At 42.3% G+C, this 24,261-nt stretch overlaps 1 protein-coding gene across 1 annotated transcript in view; it reads left to right on the top strand.

The window, feature by feature from the left end:
- PIP4K2A (phosphatidylinositol-5-phosphate 4-kinase type 2 alpha) overlaps positions 1-9,700 on the top strand; it is a 208,592-nt gene extending 198,892 nt beyond the window's left edge. The window contains exon 10 of the mRNA XM_075922509.1: positions 1,986-9,700. Coding sequence (XP_075778624.1) covers positions 1,986-2,066 — 81 coding nt within the window. The 3' untranslated portion in view covers positions 2,067-9,700. The remainder of the gene's footprint in view (positions 1-1,985) is intronic.
- Positions 9,701-24,261: the final 14,561 nt, after the last annotated feature.

Below are 24,261 nucleotides of genomic sequence, written 5' to 3'. Positions count from 1 at the left end.
AACACAGTTTAAGAAACGCTGACCTTTTGGGATCGCACAGGGGTCATTCTGGATCCAGTAATAATATTTTCATGAATTATTTGGATAATTTAAGAGTATTAAAATTCAAAGCAATCTTCACAAATTGGAGAATTGGTTTGAAATCAAACAAATGAAATTCAGTAAAGACAAATGCAAATTATTTCTTCACTGAGGAAGAAAACCATATCCATAACTATAAAATGGTGAATAGGTAGCTAGGAGGTAGTAATGTTGTATAGGATCTGGGATTTATTGTTGGCTCATTCAATTTATGATCCACTATCTGATGCAACTGCAGAAAAAGGGGGGGAGGTGAGAATTAATAACAGTGTCCTACATAAGACATGTTTGGTAATTGTCCTGCTTAACTCCACACTGGAGTGTCCTCAGCTGGAGTACTGTGTTCAGTTCTGAGTGCCATATTTCGGGAAAGATGTTGGACAAAGTGGAGAGAGTTAGCAGAAAACAACAAAAATTATAAAAGTTTTGAAAACCTGAGCTTTGAGGAAAGGTTAAAAAACTGGATATGTTTAATCGTGAGGGAAAAAATGGAGTTTGGGAGAAACACCTGATAGTTTTCAAATGTTAAGGGCTGTTACAAAGAGGATGGTGATCAATTATTCTCCATGTTGACTGAATGTAGGACTAAAAGTAATCTACAGCAAAAGAGAATAAGGTTCATAGTTAGAAAAACTGTCTGACTATAAAGGTACTTACACTCTGAAATAAGCTTTCAAAGGAGGTTGTAGAAACCCCCATTGGAAGTTTTTAAAAACAGGTTAGACAAACTCCTGTCAAGGATACTCTAGGTTTGCTTGGTCCTGACACAGAGCATGGAGCTGCACTTGATGATTTCCCAAGATCCCTTCCAGACCTACATTTTTATGATTGTCATTCTGGGGCACCATTTTAGGGCTTGATCTTGTAAACATAAGTAGCTTTATCCAACTGAGCAGTCCCATTGACTGCTCAGTGAAACTGCTCAGATGAGTAAAAATGCACACAGATAGTAAGTATTTGCAGTAATGGGCCCTTAGCTAACCTCTTACCGGGAGAAGATCATTGTGGATAGTTATGAGTTGCTTTAGAATTCTCAGCAATAAACCCCAGTTATGACTTTATAAAGATCATGTCAGTATTAAGACATCTGAAAGTGGAGGCAGCCCTTGTACAGTCATCAGCTGATGATTACCAACAGTTTAAATTGAATCATCTTTTTAAAAACCCATTCACTTTTCTCTAAAATACTTTATCTGCTCTTGTTACAAGCAATGCCTAGGATTACTCCTGAAAGAGATTAGGAAATGTCTTTTCTCTATTTGAAGGTTTTTATCTCATTGGACAGCATTTAATGTACATTCAGTTACATTGTTCAAGTCCTGATCTAACTCTTATTGAAGTCAATGGAACTCTTTCCATTTACTGCCTCTGATGTTGCTATTGACTTTGATTTGGTCAGGATTTAAGCTTATATATAGAGTGCAAAATTATTAGTAGTTATCAATCAATCCAAAATAATCGGATTTGCCTTTTCAAGATAAAATAGCCAATCAAGTTGTCATGTAGTAATAAACAATGATGTACTGGATGTTGGTCCTTGTCAGGAGTAATCATCCATCTGAAGATACCTGTTTGATGAAAACCTGGTGAGTCTCTCAGTATCATGGTAATTAAATTCTAGAAATTATGAGGGAGCTTAATGTACAGTTAGGGTAGAGAGAGCATTACACTTCTAAAAGGAAGAGACTGATCGTACAATGATGCCAATGAGGACAGTTACTCCAGTGCCAACCTTCCTAGAGTTCCATGGGATTCTGCGTGGGAGCAATTACATTTGCCTGCTATCCTGTTTGCAGGATCAGGTCCTGGGACTGAAAATAGCAATGCAATTTTAAGTAATGGTTTCCATACAAAAATGCTCAATTAAAACTGATTTTTCTCCTCTTTTTAATTCTCCCCTATAGGCTGGTGCAGAGATTTCAACCGTTAACCCTGAACAGTATTCAAAGCGCTTCTTGGACTTTATTGCCAACATCTTGACGTAACCTATCATGTTACATAGGACAGACACAAGACCTGGGGACAGCATTAGTGGCTGCAAGTGTAGGGAAAAGAAAGGAACTCAGAGAAGTGCTCATCTTGCAGAAAGCAACCCCCTTGTTTACATCTGCTGGGAAAGATGACTAATTTGGGGTGGAATACTCGCTTTAACAGCTGCCTGATATTCCCAGCATAGTCCTAGCTATTTCTGACTTTTTTTGTGTGTGCAAAAAATATATATATAAATTAATAAACTGAAAAGATCAGCTTTGCTCAGAGTGCATTGCAGTGGCAGCACTCAGATGGTACAAGCTGAAATGGAATGAATGAGCAGAGGTGTGAGGGTGGAAGAGGAGCAAATGCATGTTAAATCTACAATATTGGTATCAAATTGTAAACTGTGGATCAGTTTATTTTTTGAATGAAAGGATGCAAGATGGTATTTGATGATGATAATAATAATAATAATAATAATAAAATCTTTACTGCGAATGTTACACTTATACCCTGCACGCTGGCACTCCTTAAAAATAGCAACGTTAAACCCTTGGTGCTGGAAACTTTCCTGTTAGCTCCATTGCTTTTTTTTCCCCATCAGCACACTGCATCAGGAAGTCCAGACTCCCAAGGGTCCAAGAGCTAATGGCTCTTGTTTTACAAAGAGCTAATGCCATATTCATGCTGCATATGTTTTTGCAATAGCAAATTTTTGTCGAGGGAAAAACCTGCTTATTTCACTTTTATTACCTGACATTTTTTTCATTATTATACTGTTATATTCTTGCAATATGTGAGCTAATAATGCTACAAGGGAAAAAAAGCTTATTTGAAGAAGTGCATAGTTTTGGGCAATAGTAGCTACATCTTCCAGCGCAGGAAGCTGAGCAAAATTATAGAAATCTCCATTTTCCTGTAATCTAATGAGAATCTGAATTTTAAATGCTTATATTGTACTGTTTAAACAGTGGTATTTTATTATAAATTATCCCTCTAAAAAAATCAATCCTGAATTTTACTGTTTACATTATTAGGAAAACAGGGATACTTTTGAATTTCAGTGTTTGTGTACAGATGTGATTTTGAAGTTTACATGTAAAGTTATTTTGCAGTACCGATGAAGTAATCTTTGTCATCTCTTAAGGTGTAACATGCAGTAGTGTACTAAAGTGAATGTCTCATTCACCTCCATGGTAGTCTCTTTTACAATAAACTGAGAGATTGTTTTTGAGGTTTTTTCAAATGTTCTTTATCATCTTAAATGACTTACTTTAGTGTTTACCCAAAGTTGGTTGTATAATACATTGCCTAAAACTGTGCTGATCATGTTTAATCTGTTAAAAATTTTAAACAATGATACTGTATTTACTTTCTTTCCTGTATTTTTCTTAAAAAATCCAAGCTTAAAAAGTGAGAAACAAAATTATACATGCTTAAGTTTATCCACTTATACACTGTGCTAACGCTGTGCCTTTAAAGCTCTTAATTTGAAACAGTTGTTTTTATAGATAATTTAGAAAACAAACTCCCATTTCCCACCCTAACTTCTAACTTAAGAAACCCAGGAGTGCCAGGATGCCTTCTCCAATAACTTAATGTCAGTGCTGATAAGACTGCACCTGTGCATAACATATTTAGTGTTTACTTCAGAGAAACCTATTAAAAACAGCAGACAAGAATCTTCAGCAGCCAAAGGTAATACCATCCCTATTGTGGTGTACTGATTTTTTTTAAACATGGTTTTGTTACCTTAACTTAGGGATGTTAACAGCACTATAATCTGTGTGTACAATTCTGTATTGTATGTATTTAAATACGTTGATACTGTGGCTTGATTTTTTTTGTCCCCTCCTTATGACCCCAGTTAACTGTGGCATCTCATGAATGTTCTGTTTTCTGAAGTATACTGTGGCTTCTAAAATTGACACTGCAAAGAGGCCCTGAAGTAAAAGCAAGGTGCACGTACGTTTTTTGAGTAAATACTTAATTGTGGCTAATTAGTGTATGCTTTCTAAAAGCTTACCTCAAAGCATTCTTTTTGTCTGTAACAGTCTTTGTCACTCATTATTTCTGATAAACTGTTTATTTGGACAGGGTAAGGAAAGATTCACATTGTATCTCCTAGTAGTGCTAAGACTACACTCCAGACATGAGCAGGGCTTTATAAAATAAAGCACTTTGATGACTCACTAGGTAAATCATTTGTCCCTGTGTTTCAACTGCACTTTTGATCACTTGTAGATTAGATTTTAGATACTAAAGCGAACATGTAATTCAAATGTGTATCTCAGAGAAACAAAAATGAGTCAGAAGATTTTTCATTAGATTTACAACCTCTTTTTTCCCATATTTTCTCCAAGTAGCTTGAAATTCTCTGCCTTTGTCTCTTTGTGGCTGCATGTAATTTCTGAAGTGATTCAACTTATGCTGTGAGAGCAGATATGAATATGTAGCAGTTCTATGGAGTAACATTAAGGTTAGGACAAAATTGAAATTTTCTCCATAGTGGCTTATTGGAAAAGGGGATTAACAGGATAACTTTTATAAATAATACCACATCTCTAACCAAAACAGTTCTGAAAATGTACTAAGAAGCAGATTAGAACAATTCTGGACTTTGAAGACAAAAAAGCCTTTGTTTTGGCCTTCTAGTGCTTTGATTGCTAGAGTTTTCCACACATGATGTTACCTATACTGTGGTCTTCAGCAGTACTCTAGGGCAGCAGTTCTCACACTGTGGTACATAGACCACCAGTGATCTGTGGCCGCCTTCCAGTTGATCCATGGTTCGAGCTCAGTCCCCCACCCGTTTCCCATGCAGCAGGGAGCTTTCGTTGACACACCAGCCTCATCCTCGTTCCCCCCCCCCCACACGCGCACACACACACACAGTTGGCGTGCCAGCACTGGTTTCCTGCTGTGGTAGAGGGGAGAGAAAGCCCTGAGCCTCGCTGTGTGACCAGGCTCGCAGGGAAGAATTCCTCCCTGCCCGACTGGGAGAACAGGAGCATGCAGGTGCACTGCCTGGAGGCTTTCCTCACTGCTCCCGTTGGCTGGATTCTGGGCAGTGGGAGCATCAGGAGGCAGTGCCTGGGACCAGCTCGGGGCGCAAAGGCAAGTAAGTGCCCCCCACCCCTTCATGCCCAGACTCTCACATCCCCAACTCCTCATACACACAGCACACTGAGATTCCCCCCTCCCAGCCCATTCTTGCACCTGCCCTCCTGGCCACACACTGCTCTTGCCCCCTCCCCCTGGCCAGATACCCTACTCCCAGCCTGCTCCTGCACCCTACCTCCCATCCAGACCGCACATTCTTATCCCTTCCTGCACCCCACTTCTGCCCAGATACTGCACTCCCAACCCTCTTGTTGGCAGACCTGTCCCACATACTGAACCCCCCATTTTGTTTCAACCCCAGAGCTGAGGAGGTTCCACAAACCCTGAAACCCCAGAAGAGTAAATCTGGCCTATGAGAAGCCCTGAACCCCAGTTCTCCCTGTCCCTCCCCATCCCTTGGTGGATCTGGAGTGCCAGATGTGTGTCAGTTGGGGGATACATGAAAGAGGGTTGGAGATTTTTGGAGGGTGTGTTTGTGTTTGGGCTTTTGGGGAGGGTTGCTTCTCACTTGTGTGGTCCCCAACTGATTTTTCTACGGGTGGGTCAGTGACCCCTGACTCAAAAGGTTCCCACTCCTGTCATAAAGAAAATATTGAAATCTTTTGTGTTGGACGTAAATTTATATTTTACATCATTTAAAATGAAGTTGGATAAACAAATGCGAAAGTTAAAATACTTAATCTGTTTAATAATTTAAATTAATATTTCCTTTTTTACTGGTTAAATTAAACCATTCTCCCTAGCTGCAGCACTAGCAAAATGGCTCACGTATAATTATGTAATTAACGATGATTTTGCAGTAGCAACTCATGGTTCACGGAAAGATTTGCATTGAGTCAGGTGGGCTATGGCCCAAAAAGTTTGAGAACCACTGTTCTAGGAGCAACAAGGCCAACACAGTACCCTGGTTCCAGGCCCAGTTCACACCGTCCTTTCTTCCATTTTGATCAAGAGTCTTAATGTTGGTTTGATAATTTTGTTATGTTTTAATTTCCTTATTTTATTGTGGAACTAAAATATGAGCTTTTTACCTGAACAATGTATATGGTAGACGTTTATTTTCCTCATAAATGACAACTCTTGTAACACAAGTTATTTTAAAGGCATCAAGAGGGGAAAGAGGTAAGGATCAGCTCCCTCAAGACCCAATGAGCCCTCTTAATGTGCTTTCCCGTCATCACATGCCCTTCTGGGTCCCTACTAGCTCCTCTGCATGTGCCCTTCATATAGTCATTCCTACGAATGTTTGGTTTTTAATGTAAATTTGGTGCTCAAGAAAGTAACAAACCTGGCAGTACAAATACATTGAGAGACTGAGGAAAGCCCCCTCTTCTCCAAACTCATTACTGGTCCTAAAGTTGGTAGTTTGATTCTGTTCCCATTAATTGACATAAAGGGTAACAAGAAAACATTCTACAAACATATTAGAAGCAAGAGAAAGATCAAGGATGGGGTAGGCCCATTGCTCAGTGAAGAGGGAAAAATAACTGGAAATTTGGAAATGGAAATAAAGGGTTAACTTCTTTTTTCAGTTTTCACCAAGAAGATTCATGGTGGCTGGTTGCCTAACATAGTGAATACTAGAGGAAATAGAATATGTTTAGAAGTAAAAATAGGAAAGGAACAAGTTAAAGATTACTTAGAAAAGTAAGATGTCACCTGGGCCTGATAAAATGCATTTTACAATACTCAAGGAGCAGATAGTAGAGGTATCTGAGCCTTTACCTATCATCTTTGAAAAGTCATGGAAGTCTGGAGCAATTCCGGAAAATGGCAACTATAATGCCCATCTATAAAAAGGGAAAGAACAACAACCCAGGAAACTAAAGACCAGTCAGCTTAACGTCTGTGCCAGGAAAGATAATGGAGCAAATAATTAAGGAATTCATCTGCAAACATCTTGAAGATAACAGCTAGCATGGATTTGTAAAGAACAAATAATGTCAAATCAATCTGATGGCTTTATTTGATAGGATAACAAGTCTTGTAGATAAGGGGAACATGGTATACCTAGACTTTAATAAGGCATTTGATATGGCCTCACATGATCTCATCAATAAACGAGGCAAATACAACTGAAATGGGGCTACTATAAGGTGGGTGCATAACTGGCTGGATAATCATTCTCAGAGTGTAGCAGTTAATGATTCACAGTCATGCTGGAAGGGCATAACACGTGGAGTTCAGTAGGGGTCAGTGTTGGGACCAGTTCCGTTCAATATCTTCATCAATGATTTAGATATTGGCAAAGAGAGTATGCTTATTAAGTTTGATAGCAAGCTGGAAGGAGTTGCAACTGCTTTGGAGGACAGGGTCATAATTCAAAATGATCTGAACAAACTGGAGAAATGGCTTGAGACAAACAGGATGAAGTTTAATAAGGACAAATGCAAAGTACTCCACTTAGGAAAGAACAGTCCATTTCCCACAAACAGAACAGGAAGTGACTATTTAGGAAGAAGCACTGCAGTGGACCACAAGTTAAATATGAGTCAACCATGTGACACTGTTCCAGGAAAAAAAAACATGATTCTGGGATGCATTAACAGGAGTGTTATCAGCAAGACACAAGTCATTCTTCCACTCTACTCTGCACTGATTAGGGCTCATTTAGAGTATTGTGTCCGGTCCCGAGCACCATATTTCAAGAAAGATGTGGCGAAATTAGAGAAAGTCCAGAGAAGAGCAACAAAAATGATTAAAGGTCTAGAAAATATGACCTATGAGGAAAGACTGAAAGAATTGGATTTGTTTAATTTAGAAAGGAGAAAACTTAGAAGGGACATGATAGCAGTTTTCAAGTATCTAAAAGGGTGTTACAAGGAGGAGGCAAACACATTGTTCTCCTTGATCTCTGGTGATAGGGCAAGAAGCAATGGCCTTAAATTGCAGCAACAGAGGTTTAGGTTGACAGTAGGAAAAGCTTCCTAACTGTCAAGGTGGTTAAACACTGGAATATATTGGCTAGGGAGAGGTTGTGGAATCTCCATCACTGGAGAGATTTAAGAGCAGGTTGGCTAGACACCTGTTGGGGATAATCTAGGTGGTGCTTCATCCTGCGTTAAGGGCTCTCAAGGTCCCTTTCAGTTCTAATACTCTATGAATTTAGAAGGAAAATTAAAAAGATGGCCAAGTGTGTGGTGTTAATGCATCATTTGTATGATCCATAAGTATGCCTGGTGCTTTATATGCCCAAAAGAGGACAAGTTCCTGACACCAGAAACTGACAATCTTCTTTGGACATGACACAGAGGAGGGAGGGGGAGAATCAGTGTTACTAAAGTAAAAGAATGAGAGATGTTTCTGATGTGTGATACGGAGGAGCACTGGTCAGGTTGTCTTATACCTTTAGGCTGTGTCTACACTGGGCCACTTATTCCGGAAAATCAGCCGCTTTTCCAGAATAAGCTGCGAGCTGTCTACACTGGCCCTTGAATTTCCGGAAAAGCAACGATGCTCTACCGTACAAAATCAGCTGCTATTCCGGAAAAACTATTCTGCTCCAATTCGGGCATAAGTCCCTGTTCCGGAAAAGGGCCAGTGTAGACAGCCCAGTAGTCTTTTCCGGAAAAGCGCGTCTACATTGGCCACAGACGCTTTTCTGGAAAAAGGGCTTTTCCGGAAAAGCAGCCTGCCAATGTAGACGCTCCTTTTCCAGAAAAACTGAAAACGGAATAGTATTCCGTTTTAAGCAGTTCCGGAAATTCATGCCTGTGTAGACACAGCCCATGGGTATATCTACACCATAGTGTGTACCAGTGTCCAGACCATAAGTGCCCCACATACTCAACCACACTGGCTCTACTGTTGCCCACTTACAGCTCTAGGACTTCTCATGGTGTGTTCTAGGATTGGTAGTAACTCGCCAAGTGGAGCTGCTCTAGCAATTGGTCTCTGTACATCAGGGCTGGTGAGAGACTTCACTAGGCCCCCCACATAAGCATGGCCCCCAGAAACGCTTCGTATGCTGCATGCTTGTCCTGTCTGGGGTCCCCCTGAAAGGAAGGAGCATTGTGTAGAAGAAGTGGGGCTAAGGGCTACCTTCCCCCCCAGGCACCATCAGGGCCTTCTGGGGTTCCAGCAGCAATTGAAAGGATGCAGGGCTCCAGCCGCTGCTGCTGCTGTGGCAGCCTTGGGCCCCAGGACAACTACCCCATACCCCACTTCCCATTGGCAACCCTACTTTATATTGTAGGAGGGAAAAACAATTATATATCCGTATTAGAACTGTTGATCTTTGAGAAATGACTCACATTGTACTCAGAGGTGTATGCACCAAGCATATCAGAGCTAGAGCACTTGCCATCAGTATCCAGTAGGTTGGAGCTTGCACCTTGTGCCTCATCAAGGACACTCCATGGGCTATCTAATGGCACCACTGCCCTGAGTGCCTCTCATACCAGAAATGTGACTCAAGACTGATGCAGAGAATCAGGGAATACAAATGTGAACCTGTCAGGGCTGTTCCCTGCTCTGGCACTCCAAATGCAGAAGGTGGGGACCTGCAAAAGGCTCAAAAAGGGGGGGAAAAAAACCCCTTGCTTCTACAGGCTCTGTTTACAAAAACCCCAGAGTCACAGATTCCCTGGCTCTGAGAAATAAAAAAACAAATAAAACAAGCTGCCACCATCAAGTGACTTTATCCCTAAAACCAGGGGTGAACACTTGAACCCACCCCCAGCCTTAAAAGAGCTTTTGCCTTAAAAGAGCTTGAAAAAAGAAAAAGAAAAACAAGCTGCAGTCTCTAGTAGCTGACCTCTCAGTCTGAGGCATGCAGATACGCACAGACAGATCTGTACCTTCCAGGACACAAGAATCAAATCACCTTAAAAACAGTGATTTTTATCACACAAAAAAATATATGCTTGAGAAAGCATACTTGGTTGCTAGATATTACAGAGCAACTAAGGAAAAAAAATTAAAAACCCAGATAAAATATCGGGGAACAATGCTTAGATGGTAAATGGGGAGGAGAGGCATAGATTCACACAGAGACGTTCAAACCAAACCACAAAATAAATAAAATACCCTGATTGCAACTAGATTCACTCTTTCCCTTTATTTACTCTCAATCTTTTTCTTGGAGGCATGGTAGTCCTGCTTGGATTTACACAGAATGATTTATCTCAACTCCTGGTGTAACTCTCCCACACAAAGCAAGCAAGCAAAGAATCTTATACAATACAGATTTCAGCACCACATGCCCATTGGTACTTCTGGCTACCGAGTTTAACTCCTTTAGTAACCCAGTGCTGCTCAGCACTCCTCCTGTCCATTAGAGAACCAAATAAGTAATTGCTTTTTCCTTAGAGTGGCTCATATGTGAGTCACCTGGATAGAACACACAAGTACAGGTTGCATCTCTAAAATCGGGGATTCTCTGTTCCGGCAACATCTGTGTTCTGGCTTGACCATGGATATTCCAGGAGCAGAGTCCTGGTTTGCTGTGGGGAGCCAGGAGCCAGCACATGGCTCAGTTGGGCTGTGGTGGGCAGGGTGGGGAGCTGGCACATGGCTCAGCAGGAGGGAGGCAGGAAGCCCGGTGAGGGTAAGGGGGAACTGGCAGCAGGGGACCTGAAATGATCTCCCCAAGTCTAGAAAAATCCCTCATCGGGGACCAGTCAGGTCCCAAGGGTGCCTGACGAGGGAGGTCCAACCTGTAGTATCATTAAGAGGTGGAAGTCAGAGGCTATTTAACTAGAGACTGCTGGATTGCTTTCCTAACATTTGCATCGCATTTTGAAGCAGTCGTGATGCCCTAATGGTGCACGAAGATATTTATGGAAGACCAGGTAACAGGCATACAAACATCCAAGGTAGGAACATCCCTAAAAAACCCTACCAATGTGGGTTGAGCCTTTGTTGAATAGTCTCTGTGAAGAAGGGGTGGTCAGTATGTTGTGTGCCATTGTGATGCAGGAAGTAATCCATCTGGAATTTATTTATATTGAATCTGTATAACCCTTCATTTTGTCAGCATGAGACAAAGAGCCAAGGAGATAACACGAAGGATGTACTCTTATCCAGATAGAAGGCCAGTGTATACCTTATATCCAAGATATTAAACTGCTCTTTATCTCTATTTGAGTGCAGCTTTGGGAAAATAAACAGGTAAGTTTATAGTCTGGTACAGAAGAAATGCTGAAACTACTTCAGTTTAAAATTGAGGATATAGTCTGAAAGCTATTTCAATCTTTGAAAAGTTGGGTAAATGGCAGTCCCACTATCAGAGCCTGAACTTTGCCTAATTTTCCAGCTGGCATAATGGAGATAAAAAACGAGAGTGATATCATGCTAGGAGTCTACTATAGGCCACCTCGCCAGGTGGAAGAGGTGGATGAGGCCTTTTTTAAACAATTAACAAAACTATCCAAAGCCCAAGATTTGGTGGTGATGGGGGACTTCAACTATCCAGACATATGTTGGGAAACTAACACAGCGGGGCACAGGCTATCCAATAAGTTTCTGGACTGCATTGGAGACAACTTTCTGTTTCAGAAGGTTGAAAAAGCTACCAGAGGAGAAGCTGTTCTGGATTTGGTTTTAACAAATAGGGAGGAACTAGTTGAGAACTTGAAAGTGGAAGACAGTATAGGGGACAGTGATCATGAAATAATAGAGTTCATGATCTTAAGGAAAGGTAGAAGGGAGACCAGCACAATTGAGGTAATGGATTTCAGGAAGGCAGATTTTGATAAGCTCAGAGAACTTGTAGGTAAGGTCCCATGGGAAGCAAGACTGAAGGGAAAAACAACTGAGGAGAGTTGGAAGTATTTCAAAGGGACCTTGATAAGGGCCCAAAAGCAAACAATTCCGCTGTGTAGGAAAGATAGAAAATATGGGAAAAGACCAGCTTGGCTTAACAAGGAGATCTTGCATGATCTCAAAATAAAAAAGGAGTCTCATAAAAAATGGAAACTAAGACAAATAACAAAGGATGAATATAGGCAAGCAACACGGGAATGCAGGGGCAAGATTAGAAAGGCAAAGGCACAAAATGAGATCAAACTAGCTACAGGCATAAAGGGAAACAAGAAGACCTTTTATAAATACATTAAAAGCAAGAGGAAGACCAAGGACAGGGTAGGCCCACTGCTTAGTGAGGAGGGAGAAGCAGTAACAGGAAACTTGGAAATGGCAGAGATGCTCAATGACTTTTATTTCGGTCTTCACCGAGAAGTCTGGAGGTGTGCCTAACGTAGTGAATACAAGCAGAGAGAGGGTAAGTTTAGAAGATAGGATACACAAAGAACAAGTTAAAAATCACTTAGGAAAGTTAGATGTCAGCAAGTCACCAGGTCCTGATGAAATGCATCCCAGGATACTCAAGGAGCTGATAGAGGAGGTATCTGAGCCTTTAGCTATGATCTTTGAAAAATCATGGAAGACAGGGGAGATTCCAGAAGACTGGAAAAGGGCAAATATTGTGCCCATCTATAAAAAGGGGAATAAGAACAACCCAGGAAACTACAGACCGGTCAGTTTAACGTCTGTCCCAGGGAAGATAATGGAGCAGGTAATTAAGGAAATCATATGCAAACACTTGGAAGGTAATAAAGTGATAGGGAATAGCCAGCATGGCTTTGTGAAGAACAAGTCATGCCAAACTAATCTGATAGCTTTCTTTGATAGGATAACGAGCCTTGTGGATAAGGGAGAAGCGGTGGATGTCATATACCTAGACTTTAGTAAGGCATTTGATATGGTCTTGCATGATATTCTTATTGATAAACTAGGCAAATATAACTTAGATAGGGCCACGATAAGGTGGGTGCATAATTGGCTGGATAACCGTAGTCAGAGAGTTGTTGTTAACGGTGCTAAATCCTGCTGGAAAGGGCTAACAAGTGGAGTTCCTCAAGGGTCTGTTTTGGGACCCGTACTGTTCAATATCTTCATCAATGATGTAGATATTGGGATAGAGAGTACGCTTATTAAGTTTGCAGATGATACCAAACTGGGTGGGGTTGCAACTTCTTTGGAGGATAGGGACATAATTCAAAATGATCTTAGCAAGTTAGAGAAATGGTCAGAGGTAAACAGGATGAGGTTTAATAAAGAGAAATGCAAAGTGCTCCACTTAGGAAGGAACAATCAGTTCCAAACATACAAGATGGGAAGTGACTGTCTAGGAAGGAGCATGGCGGAAAGGGATCTAGGGGTCATAGTGGACCACAAGTTGAATATGAGTCAACAGTGTGATGCTGTTGCAAAAAAAGCAAATATGATTCTAGGTTGTATCAACAGGTGTGTTGTAAGCAAAACTCGTGAAGTCATTCTGCCGCTCTACTCTGCACTAGTTAGGCCTCAGCTGGAGTACTGTGTCCAGTTCTGGGCGCCACATTTCAAGAAAGATGTGGAGAAATTGGAAAGGGTACAGAGAAGAGCGACAAGAATGATTAAAGGTTTAGAGAACATGACCTATGAAGCCAGGCTTCATGAACTGGGCTTGTTTAGTTTGGAAAAAAGAAGATTAAGGGGGGACATGATAGCGGTTTTCAAATATCTAAAAGGGTGTCACAAGGAGGAAGGAGAAAATGTGTTCCTCTTGGTTTCTGAGGACAGGACAAGGAGTAATGGGCGTAAAGTACAGCAAGGGAGGTTTAGATTGGACATTAGGGAAAAATTCCTAACTGTCAGAGTGGTCAAATATTGGAATAAATTGCCAAGGGAGGTGGTGGAATCTCCCTCTCTGGAGATATTTAAGAACAGGTTAGATAGACATCTGTCAGGGATGGTGTAGACGGAGCTTGGTCCTGCCTTGAGGGCGGGGGGCTGGACTCGAAGACCTCTCGAGGTCCCTTCCAGTCCTATTATTCTATGATTCTATGAAAGGCTGTCTTCTGAAAAAAGTGAGGCAAAGGTTCAAATGGAGAATTCTTCTAGGCCTCTAATACCATCTTAAGGTCCCAAAGAACCACCAGGAGGAGGAAGGCAAACAATCTATCACTGAGTTAGGAAAAATGACTTCCGTGGAACAGGAGGACAGCTGGCCAAGATCACAGTTAAACAGATTCTCAGGAAACTTCAAGAAAGATTCAATGATTTAAGATGTAGTAGGTATTATGATTCTGGCAGACCAGGTGCTAGGTCATGCCAATGTCCCCATGTGTCAAATGAATACAGAGAAATACATGGCTGAAATCAGTCTGACTAACCTGTGTGCTAGTATTGTTAATACAAGTATTGGAATTCTAAGAATATGGTTAGCCATTATTGAATGCTTGTGATGCATACTTTAATCTCTCATAACCTCCGATAAATATGGGAGTTAGACAAGAGGACCTTGCATTCCCCTCTAACCCTATAGTTCTATGATAACATCTGGGCTGTGTCTACATTGGGCCACTTATTCCGGAACATCAGCCGCTTTTCCGGAATAAGCCGTGAGCTGTCTACACTGGCCCTTGAATTTCTGGAAAAGCAATGATGCTCTACTGTACAAAATCAGCCGCTATTCTGGAAAAACTATTCTGCTCCCGCTCGGGCATAAGTCCTTATTCCAGAACACTGTTCCAGAAAAGGGCCAGTGTAGACAGCCCAGTAGTCTTTTCTGGAAAAAAGCCCCGATCGCGAAAATGGCGATCGGGGCTCTTTTCCAGAAAAGCGCATCTACATTGGCCACAGACGCTTTTCCGGAAAAAGGGCTTTTCCGGAAAAGCAGCCTGCCAATGTAGACGCTCCTTTTCCAGAAAAACTGAAAATGGGATAGTATTCCGTTTTAAGCATTTCCGGAATTTCATGCCAGTGTAGACACAGCCCTGTATTGTATATTTTAAGACATTTGAGCATTTGCATTGTAAGTCTTTCTAACTGTAAATCACCAAACAAGAGAGAGACACTGCTAGTCTCTAAAGTGCAACAGGACTCCTCATTGTTTTAATGTAACTTGCATGTGATATAATACATAGTTTGGAATGTAGCATTTGAAATCACATTTAGACATACTACAGGTTGAACCGCTCTAGTCCAGCACCCTTGGAATCTGACCAGTGCCAAAACCAGAGAATTTGCTGGACCACAGGATGTCAATATTATCGAGCAGCATTGCCAACACTTCCACTACTTATGAGTTCTTAGAAGACATTAAGGTGCAAATTAGAGCTAAATAACCGCACACAAGACTGAGAGCCACGTCTGGTGATTGTAAACAAACTTTATGGGATGTGGGAAACTTGGCCACACCCATGATAAGTGGACATCTGGCTAACTAAAATCATGCTAGACCATGGATGTTGCTCGACCAGAGTGTGCTGGACTAAAGACGTTCAACCTATAAAGGCAGGAAACAGATTTTTAGCTCTGTAATATTAGGATTGAAAGTTTGCAGAGTGTTTCCTTTTTGTCGCTACTCTTGTTCTTTGAACAAGAACACACAGCATCAGGCTATTGATCTGTAGCCTCTTTCTATGCCATTTTAGGTTATCTAATCAGAAAAGCTTTTGGAGATAGTATCCCTTAATTTCAAGAATAGTAAGTGAGTCAAGAATGCAAAAAACTTTTCCCAGTTAGTTAAAAATAAGGAGGTGTGTTATCTGTTTTGATTGTTTTAAAAAAAATCCCACTTAATATATTAAGTTCAGAATCATATTTGGATTGTACTGCCCCGAACACCTTCATGGTAGTGCTGCCTGTCTAAGTATACCAGAATCTGCTCCAAATGTAATTGTCAAGCAGTAAATTGCATAGTAATATATGGCCATATTTAAATTCTGATATCATAATCTGTTAATGTGGTACCAGAAGGATTTGTTTTCCTATACAGAGAGGCTGTGTCTAGACTGGACAGTTTTTCTGGAAAATCTGCCGCTTTTCCGGAAAATCTTGCCAGCTGTCTACACTGGCCGCTTGAATTTCCGCAAAACACTGACGCTCTCATGTAAGATTGTCAGTGTTTTTGCGGAAATACTATGCTGCTCCCGTTCGGGCAAAAGTCCTTTTGCGCAAAAGGGCCAGTGTAGACAGCCCAGATTTGTTTTCCGCAAAAAAGTTCCGATTGCAAAAATGGCGATCGGGGCTTTTTTGGGAAAAGCGCGTCTAGATTGGCACGGACACTTTTTTGCAGAAAAGCGTCCGTGCCAATCTTAGACGCTCTGTTCCGAAAATGCTTTTAACGGAAAACTTTTCCATTAAAAGCATTTCCGGAAAATCATGCCAGTCTAGACACAGCCAAAGTCTAAAAGACTTCTATTTCATATTAGGTAATTACAACATATAGGACAAAATCTGGAGTCTCCTAGAGCATGTGAAAATGCAGTGATTCACTCTGTAACATTGTGCATCTGTACTGAAATGTGTAACGGCAGCTGCCACACAGCTGTTCCTGGAACAGGAATGATCAAGGAGACACCCACTCCTTTTAAAAGTGAGATATGACAAAAACAGACTGGCAACATATTCTGTCAGTTATATTGCCAGAAACATCATGCGGCGGATGGATTGATTTAAAATCACTTTGATTTGAATAATGCTTTAAATCAGTGAGCAGAAAATCTTGATTTTAAAATCACCAATTGTAATGATATTTCCTGTTTGTACTTCAGTTATTTATCTGAAAAAATTAATTCTCATTGGCTGGTATACCCTTTACAACATATTGATTTTATTAGTTACAACTAAATAGAACCTTTGCACTAAATGTGATAGTTTATTTTTCTAATCATGGTACTTTTATTTTTCTAATCATGTACTGACTATGCACAGCTATTGAAGCATTTTATACGGCTTAACATATGTATCTGACTATATGTAATTTTTTACATTTTCCATTGTTAGAAAATTGTGACTTTTATAAAAGACTTTTTACTCAGTTTTTTTTCTCTGAATGCAATAGACACACACAAAAACCAGTACTTTAAAAATTAAATAAAACTACCAAATTTTCCTTTTTACTTTCCAATGGTTGAAATCTGTAGTAGAAGTTACCTTTTGAAGAATGCTAATGACTATAAATAGACTGCAAAAGTGAAACTAAAAGTATTTCTGCTAAACCGAACTAAAAGTAATTAAGGCAAAAGCTTTTCTTTACAGAAAGATTGAAAAGCACTGACACTTGAAAAAATGTAAATACTTGCATTCCTTCATTAACCATGATGATGAATTAACAAGAGACTATAGGAAGTATTGAGCCATATTTACAAAACTTGATCTCAGGTATCAGTAAAACATGTTTTTCTCCCATTTCAGTATTTAAAAGAGAAATTTTAACTCATTAAAATTCATGAAAAGGGCTTATTGATTCAATATATCTAAATAATTTCAGCAAGTGTAGGTCTTAGAGGTTGTCACAAATTCAAATTTAATAGTAAACAGATTTTTTTAAAGAAAAAAAAAAAATTTTAAAATATAATAAACCAGATATTTAATGTAAAAGGATTTTTATCCATCCAGTCACACACTGATATAGATCACAATTACTTTTAAAACTTCAGTTCTATGTTATGACCCCAGCAGAGGGAGACAGCATTGTATTGCTGTTTTCTTTGGGGAAAAATTAACAAACTTTTTAAAATAATTGAATTGAAAGAATATTTTCAGGATTTATTCTGTGGTTTCAGATTTTTCCTTGTAACTTCTTCAATTACATTTATTAAATTATCAAGCTAAAAATATAGGGCTTAGTCCAAAACCCATTGAAATCAATCTGAATCTTTTCATTGATTTCAACTGGTTTTGAATTAGACCTGTAAATGAATTAGACACATTAAATCTGGAAATCTGGTGAGACAAAGAATTCCAGCTTTGCTCTTATTTGTTTACCTTGTTAGTAGTCTCCATTGCATTTACTGAGCTATTCATTATACCAAATATCTCACTCTAGCCCCATATTCATTTCTGAAGAAATATCTGACCCCTATATCTACACACAACTGCAGAAAGTCAACCTAAGATACGCAACTCCAGCTACATGAATAATGTAGCATTACTGTGGAGACTATACCATGCGGAGTCAAAAAGAGAAACCTTCCCATCAACTTCCCTTGGTAGAGTAATTGGGTGGATGGGAGAGTGATCTGCAGTTGATTTGGTAGGTCTTCACTAGACTTGCTAAATTGACCGCCAGTGGATTGATCTCAGTGTTGATCCTTTTGCCCGAATGGGAGCAGCATAGTATTTCCACAAGAAGCACTGATTTCAGACAGTAGGAAGTCAGTGTTCTTGCGGAAGTTCAAGTGGCAGCTGCTTTTGCGGAAAAACTTGCCAGTCTAGACACAGCCTTGTTTTGTCCAATCTGAAGAAAACTGGGAATCAAGAGACTTGGGTTCTATTATAGGTTCTGCCACAAGAACTGTCTGAACTTGGGCAAGTAGCTGTACTTCCATGACTCAGTTTCCGATTTAAAAATAGAAATAATGATATCTTCTGGCTTGTCCATGGGTGAGTTAATGCATGGCAAGCCAACATGTGAATTTCCAGCCTATGACTTGCAGCATATGAATATATCTTGAGTTCTATCAACTAAAAGTATGACATAGTTTGGTGACATGTCCAAAGTCACACATGAGGTCTCTGTGAAAGCCAATGACAGAACCATGGTCTCCTGAGTTACAATTCAGGACTCTGTCCCCTAGGCAACAGTGCCACCCTTCAGCGAGCATTATAATAAGGGTGCAGCTACAGGATGGCACATCTGAGAAATGCATCTTATTTCTCTATTTTAAAAGAGAACCTATATTGGTAAATAATCAGCATAATAAATTACAGCAGTGAAAAAGATGCATTTCCCTACCTATCTTTTGATAAATGTCAATTTCTGTACTAAAGAAAAAGACACATTTACATTTATCCCTTATAGGTCATTATCTGGAAAACAGCCATGCTAAACATAAGCATCCTCCCAGCCCAAATATGCAATGCTTTAGAATGGCCTTTATCTAACTAAATGATTCTGAATCTACAGTTCATGTCACTGCTAAAAACATGGCTGTCAGCCGGGGCAGGTTTATGTTATTTTACATGCCAGAGTTGGATTTCTCTTCCCTTCATTGCCTCCTTGAAGTTATATTCTGTAAACGAGATCTTTCTTATGAGCTATCTAAATGTGTTCCATGCATTTTAATAAATCTTTCCCATGGCTGCCTCCACACCAAAAACCTGAAATGACTTGTGCTGGGATAAATTCATGTAAGAGCAACCAATCAACACTTTGAATAGAATCGTAGAATCATAGGGCTGGAAGAGACCTCAGGAGGTCATCGAGTCCAGCCCCCTGCCCAAAGCAGAACCAATCCCAACTAAATCAACCCAGACAGGGCTTTGTCAAGCCGAGACTTAAAAACCTCTAGGCAGGGGTGGACTGGCAATCAAAATAGGCCCAGGAAATAGGTTGAGAACGCCCCCCTTTTTCACATCAAAGAATTTTTTTAAAATTTACTCTTTGACCCCCATTAGCCACACCCCAACCCCTGTTAACCACACCCCTGACTCCCATTAGCCAGACCTCTGGAGGTAACACTCTCGGGGCAAGATGGACACATGACCAGAAGTAAAAGGTGTCATGTGACCCCTCTCTAAGGACTTTTCCAACCATCCTCCTACCAATAGGGATTAGTTTGCCCCCCAATCAAGCCCCCCTCATGCAACTATCTTGCAATTGCATTAACTCAATGTGTGTGACATTAACTTGGGGGGGGGGAGAGGCTAGGGGAAGTGTTCCCTCTAAGAGTTTCCTCCCATGAGCAGAATGAATTTTGTGTTGTGCACCAGGACTGAGTTCATATGGCTTGTCTGGATGTGCCACTGTGGCACCCAAGTTATTAATAAATATTTTATAAACCTCTACCCTTTTCCTCTGCTGCCATGTCTCCTCCCCTTGCTCCATCAGCTCCCCTGGTGCCTGCTGCCTCCCAACCCCTCACCCTCCTCTGCTGTCCTGACTTGGACTCCTGCCCTCAGCTCTCCTGAGACCTGCCCCCCTTCACCAGCCCTTCTTTCCCCCCTGTGCCCACTCCTCCAGTAGCCCCACTCTGATCACGTGAGCTACCCATCCTCATCCCCTCTCCTAACACCTTCCTCTACACACCTGCTCTGCCTCTCTCCCCTGGTGCTGGTCCTTCCCCTGAAGGTGTCTGCCCTTCTGCTTCACCCCCAGAATCCCCTGGCACCTGCACCTTCCCTTTCCCCTGCACCCTCCTGGTGCCTCCCCCTTCCCTCACTGTCTCTACCCCACCCCCTTTGCCCTCTTTTTCCCTGATGCCCACCCTCTGCCCCCCGTCCCCTCATGCCCCAGTGCCCTCACACATGCCTTGCTCCATCCCCGCCTTCTTCATGCCCACCTATTCTTTCAAGCCTTCTCCCCGCACCTCCCCCCTCTAGCTCCCAAAGCCCTTCCCCTCTCCTCTCCCAGCATCACCCTGTCCCCCCTCCCACTGACACCTCCCCTCCTACCCTTTTCCTCATTGTCTCTACTTGGCCCGCTGGCATTTGTCTCTCCTCCACCCTGTCCCTTGGGGCCTTCCCCTTTCTTCTCCTGACTTGTCCCCCTTCCCTCAGCAAAGCCCTTTCCTCTCCCACCACTTCCCCCTATTTTTCCCTCTTCCACCTTCCAGTTTGCAGCACTGGGGTCTGTGATTGGGCCCCAGGAGTCCCTACAGCCTGGGCCCCAGCTGCTTCCGGGGCTCCAGACCACTTGCCGGGCCTGGAGCTGGGCCACACGGTTTTAAAGTCCTGGGCCGTGACATCACACCACACCTGGGTGTCCCCCCTCTCAGCTGTTGCGTGGCATTTGAGCACGTTGCGCATATGCTCCCTCGGCCTCACCGTGCCCCATAGATGGCTGGCGCTGGGGAATTTAAAGTGTGGGGCTGCAGCGCCCTGTCACAATCCCCCCTTCCTCCTATAGCCGCAGGCCGTTGGGAGGACTGCCCACTAGGAAATTCCCGGTGTCCTGCCAGGCCAGTCTGCCCCTGCCTCTAGGGGGTGGAGATTCCACCACCTCCCTAGGTAACCCATTCCAGTGCTTCACCACCCTCCCAGTGAAATAGTTTTTCCAGATATTCAACCTAGACCTTCCCCACTGTAACTTGAGACCATTGCTCCTTGTTCTGCCATCCCTCATTACTGAGAACAGCCTTGCTCCATCCTCTGTGGAATCTCCCTTGAGGAAGTTGAAGGCTGCTATCAAATCCCCCCTCACTCTTCTCTTCTGCAAACTAAACAAGCTCAAATCCCTCAGCCTCTCCTCTTAAGTCATGTGCTCCAGGCCCCTAATCATTTTGGCTGCCCTTGCTGGACCCTCTCCAATGTGTCCACATCCTTTCTATATTTGTGGGGGAGGGAAGGAGGAGGGGCAGAACTGGACACAGTCCAGATGTGGCCTCACCAATGCCGAATAAAGAGGAACAATCACTTCTCTGGATCTGCTGGAAATGCTCTTTCTAATATGTCATTAGTCTTCCTGGCTACAAGGGCACGCTGTTTACTCATATCATGCACGGCCCCACCCCCTGGCGTGCTGCACACCTTACAGCTGCAATCGGGTGTGCAGTGCCTGTTTGCAGCTCTAAGGGGTGCCGTGTGGCTCCTGGCCCCAGGCACACGGTGCCTGATGGCAGTTGTGAGGGGCACCGCACGGCCCCCAGCCCCGGGCACATGGCACCCCTTACAGCTGCCATCAGATGCCCCTTCCATAGGTTGGTGCCCTGGGCAGCTGCCTGGCTAGCTCCCCCCCCCCCCCCCCCCCCACAATAACAGCAAAACTTGTTGAGAAAAAAAAACTGACTGGGGCCAAATAACAAAAATAGCAGCACAATTTGGGGGGGGGGGGAATTGATGGGGCTGGGTTGCCTTGCGCCCCCCCTGGAATTTCTTCATACCCCCCCGGGGAGGCATGCCCCCCAGTTTCGGAACCCATGCTCTAATGTGACTAGGTCACACTGGATCCTATCCCTGCCCTCCAATGTATCTACCTCTCCACCTAGCTTAGTGTCATCCGCAAATTTGCTGAGGATGCAATCAATCCCCTCATCCAGGTCATTAATAAAGATGTTGAACAAACCTGCCCCAGAACTGATCCTTGGGGCACTCCACTTGAAACCAACCGCCAACCTGACATCAAGCTGTTGATCACTACCTGTTGGGCCCGACAATCTAACCAGCTTTTTATCCACCTTACAGTCCATTTATCCAATCCATATTTCCTTAACTTGCTGGCAACAATATTGTTGGAGACCATATCAAATCTTTGCTAAAGTCCAGGTATATCACATTCAGCAACTTCCCCATGCCCAAAGAGCCAGTTACCTCATCAGAGAAGCTAATCAGATTGGTCAGGCATGACTTGCCCTTGGTGAATCCATGTTGACTATTCCTGATCACATTCCCTTCTGTTAGACCAGGACTGAATCCTGCCTATTGGGACACAGCTCCTACACCTTCACCATATCTGTATCACCGTGCATTAATCAAGTCACATAGGGATGGCTGAAACAACAACTGTTTTATTTAACAAAATAGTAACATAACATGACAACCTAAAATCCGGTTGTCACAATGAAACCTGGCATAGGCCAGACTCCCAAACAGGAATTATTTAAACAGTCCTACCACTGTCTCGATATCCGGAGAAAGAGGTAGGTGAATGTCTCCAGGCTGAGGGAAAGGAACAAGCAGAGACGGGATGCAGTTGCAGAAGCCCAAGTAAGTGGACAGTCTTCTTGCTTCTGGTCTTCCTTACTTCTATACTTGACATGCCATTCTGCATGTGGTGTGCAAACTGGGGGACAAGATGGTGCATATACGTGTGTGTATGACTGGCCCTGCTGCAGACTCCTAAATAAACAAAATAAACACTGAGCTAGCAATCATTACAGCCATGAAACTGGATTGCTGCACCACAGAGGGCTGTCAGCAACAAGCCTGGCTTCTGCTCCAGATGGCCTACAAGGCCAAACAGCCTGCTCTTGCCCTAGCATGGCTGGGTTGTGCTGGTGACATGCACACAGAGAGCCCTGAGGGGAGGGTGAACTCCCACTATGAGCCCTCTGGTTGCCAGGAAGATTAGGGTCATGTGACCATGGACCCACTGGTTATGGGGCAGATTAGGATTATGTAACCCATATCTTGAAGGGGGAAACAAAATGGAGGACATAAAAGAAAACTGGTGTCCCTCTCCAACACGTCTTCCAAGTGCTTCAAAATGGATTATTTGAAAATCTCCTCCATTATTTTTTCAGGGATTGAGGTAAGGCTGACTGGTCTGTAGTTCCTGGATTGTCCCTTTTCCCTTTTTTAAGAATGGGCACTACCATTTGCCTTTTTCCAATCATCCGGGATCTCTTCCCAGTCTCCACAAGCTTTCAAGGATAATGGCCAAAGGCTCTGCAATGACATTTGCCAACTCCCTCAGTACCCTCAGATGCATTAAATCCAGACCCATGGATTTGTGTATGTCTAGCTTTTCTAAATAGTTCTTAACCTGTTCTTTCTCCACCTCTGCCCACTTCCTTCTCATACTGTGTTGCCTAGTTCAGTAATCTGGGAGCTTACCTTGTCGGTGAAGACAGAGGCAAAAAAAGCATTGAGTACGGCAGCTTTTTGCACATCATCTGTCACTAGATTACCTCTCTCATCCAGTAAGGGCCTCACATACTCTGTGATCACCCTCTTATTACTAACATACTTGTAGAAAACTTTCTTGTTACCCTTCACATCCCAGCTGCATTTCCAATTGTGCTTTCACCTTTCAGATTACTCCTCTGAATTCTCAAGCAATATATTTATACTCCTCTCTAGTCATCTGTCCAAGTTTCCACTTCTTATAAGCTTCCTTTTTGTGTTTAAGATCACCAAGGATTTCCTCGGTAAGCTAATCTGGTTGCCTACAATATTTGCCTAATCTGGTTGCCTACAATACTGCGCATCGAGATGGTTTCTTCCTGTGCCTTTAATAAGGCTTCTTTAAAATACTGCCAGCTCTCCTGGACTCCTTTTCCCTTCATGTTGTTATCGCAGGGGATCCTGCCCATCAGTTCTCTGAGACTACGTCTACACTGCGGGTTTTTGTGGAAGAGGAAATACAAATGGAGCGCTCATTGGCATATCTCATGCTCACATTTGCATATCTTCTTCCAATCTCTTTGCGGA

The sequence above is a fragment of the Pelodiscus sinensis genome, chromosome 2 (assembly GCF_049634645.1).
Source record: "Pelodiscus sinensis isolate JC-2024 chromosome 2, ASM4963464v1, whole genome shotgun sequence".
Taxonomy (NCBI): Eukaryota; Metazoa; Chordata; order Testudines; family Trionychidae; genus Pelodiscus; species Pelodiscus sinensis.
Note: the sequence above shows the minus strand (reverse complement) of the source record. Positions and strands in the feature narration are given on the sequence as shown.